This window comes from Nomascus leucogenys, chromosome 13 (genome assembly GCF_006542625.1).
Source record: "Nomascus leucogenys isolate Asia chromosome 13, Asia_NLE_v1, whole genome shotgun sequence".
Taxonomy (NCBI): domain Eukaryota; kingdom Metazoa; phylum Chordata; class Mammalia; order Primates; family Hylobatidae; genus Nomascus; species Nomascus leucogenys.
Window position 1 is genome coordinate 91,542,670 of NC_044393.1, and position 2,284 is coordinate 91,544,953.

The 2,284-nt window shown below is 43.1% G+C and overlaps 1 gene segment (V, D, J or C); it reads left to right on the forward strand.

Moving 5' to 3' along the window:
- Positions 1-379: 379 nt before the first annotated feature.
- On the forward strand, positions 380-962 carry LOC115838045. The segment is given in 2 exon segments: positions 380-424; positions 531-962. Coding segments are annotated over 2 exon segments (477 nt in total).
- The last annotated feature ends 1,322 nt before the right edge of the window (positions 963-2,284 follow it).

Genomic DNA, 2,284 nt, shown 5'->3' on the forward strand with positions numbered 1-2,284 from the left:
GCAGAGAAGCTGGCTTGCAATAAGACAATGAGTTCATCTTTAAATACTTGCAATTTGAGGAGATGTATATAGTTGGCAGCCTCCTAGGTAAGACATGTTATGAAGAAGGTACTGTGAATTGATAATATCAAAACAAATCTTCAGGGAGCCTCTGCATGTGTGCATCTGTATCTCAGATCCATTATAGTTGAGTTAATTCCTGCCTGATTCATCTCCCAGAGATGTAGCCTCCTCTTAAAGAAGTTTGGGGGTGGTGGCCCATTCAGTGATGTCACTGACAGATGCATTCTGTGGGGATAAAATGTCACAAAATTCATTTCTTTGCTCATGCTCACAGAGGGCCTGGTCTGGAATATTCCACATCTGCTCTCACACTGCCATGGGCTCCTGGACCTTCTGCTGTCTGTCCCTTTGCATCCTGGTAGTGAGTGAGTCTTCAGAATATTTACCATCGTCATGCTGGGCTTCTGCATGGATGATCTCATATATTTTCCTTATTCTGACGCCCAATTCTGTCTTCTTTCATTGAGCACACAGATGCTGGAGTTATCCAGTCACCCCAGCATGAGGTGACAGAGATGGGACAAGAAGTGACTCTGAGATGTAAACCAATTTCAGGACACGACTCCCTTTTCTGGTACAGAGAGACCGTGATGCGGGGACTGGAGTTGCTGATTTATTTTAACAACAACGTTCCGATAGATGATTCAGGGATGCCCAAGGATCGATTCTCAGCTAAGATGCCTAATGCATCATTCTCCACTCTGAAGATCCAGCCCTCAGAACTCAGGGACTCAGCTGTGTACTTCTGCGCCAGCAGTTTAGCCACAGCGCTGCAGAACCACCCCTTTCCTATGCAGAAACCCTGGTGTTTCCCCTTCTCCTTCTACCTCCCAGCAGTCCTGACCAAAGTCTCTGCTGTTCCTCCCTCCCTAGGAGAAAAAAGTGGTTTAGGGGTGTGAAAAAGACAGAAAACGAGAAGGTATCAACATAGGAAACCTTATATTGATTTGAGGATTACGAAATGGGTTTTGAGGATTCCTTAAAAATTGTCTCTGCTCAAAACACATAGGAGTAACATAAACCTTGGCTACCTACACTGGAGATTTCCCTGCCCTCCTGCATTTGCCATCCCATGAGAATGGTGGGAGCTCCCGAGAAAGGCTACGTTTTCTGAACTATGAGGCCCTCTTCATTCTCTCCTAACTCTTAGTTGCAAACAGAAATTTCCCTCACACATTTTCTAGATTGTAAAAGAAAGTTCTTTACTATGATTGTGGACATTCCTTTATAATGCCAATTTCAACTTTACATTTACTTCGGGAATTTTCATTATTCCTGAAGAATGTCTCAAATGTGTCTAGAGCAAGCAGGTTAGTACATTAGATGTAAGCTACCTGGCCTGGAATCTAAGGATCCATTTGTCTCTATTCTGCATAAGAAGAGCCGGGTGCTGACTAAAGGCTGTACACACTCACAGAGCACTGATGAGGCCTCCTGGTGAGGACTCACACTGGGGTATCTAAAAGCAGACAGGCATGTCCAGTCTTCTGTTCCCCTGTTTCCTTTCTGATTACATGTCCTTAACACACAAATTTACATTTTTCTTCTTATTTATATGAGAAGTTTCTATACAATACCTGCAATCCATTCTGAGTGGTTATAATTTCTCTTTGATATTCATATTTACATGCTGATTCCTTCTAAATACCTATCATGGTATCATTGACAGCTAAGGCAAAAGACCCCTATATTTTGAGTGCCCAAGGCCATTGAGGTTTTTTGGAGTTCTGCCATAAGCCCAATTCCGCTTTGTCATTCTCCTATTTTATTCTTTTCTTTCTTTTTTTTTTTTTTTGATGTAGGGGGTCCTGACTTTATGAAAATAGTGCAGAATTCCTCCCTGCTGCTTCCAGATCATTTTCCTTCCTACTTCTCTAAAGCCCAGCTGCATTATAGGCTTCCTTTAGCCTGATTCTAAATTCCTTCCATGTGATCATGCATCTGTCTCTACCTGTATTTTGGATCTGGCTTCTGCCTCTCATCCATCAGTCCCATGGCTACTAGAAGGTATTCAATCTCTATTGACACAAATTACTACCAACTTGGTGGTTTACAACAACAAAAACTTATTATCTTACAGTTCTGCGTGTCAGAAGTCCAAGACCGGGCTAAAATCCAGGTGCTGGCAGGGCTGCATTCCAACCCGAGGCTCTCGGGGAGAACTGTTTTTCTCTCCTTTTCAACTTCTAGAGACCACCAGTGTTCCTTGGCTCATGGCCCC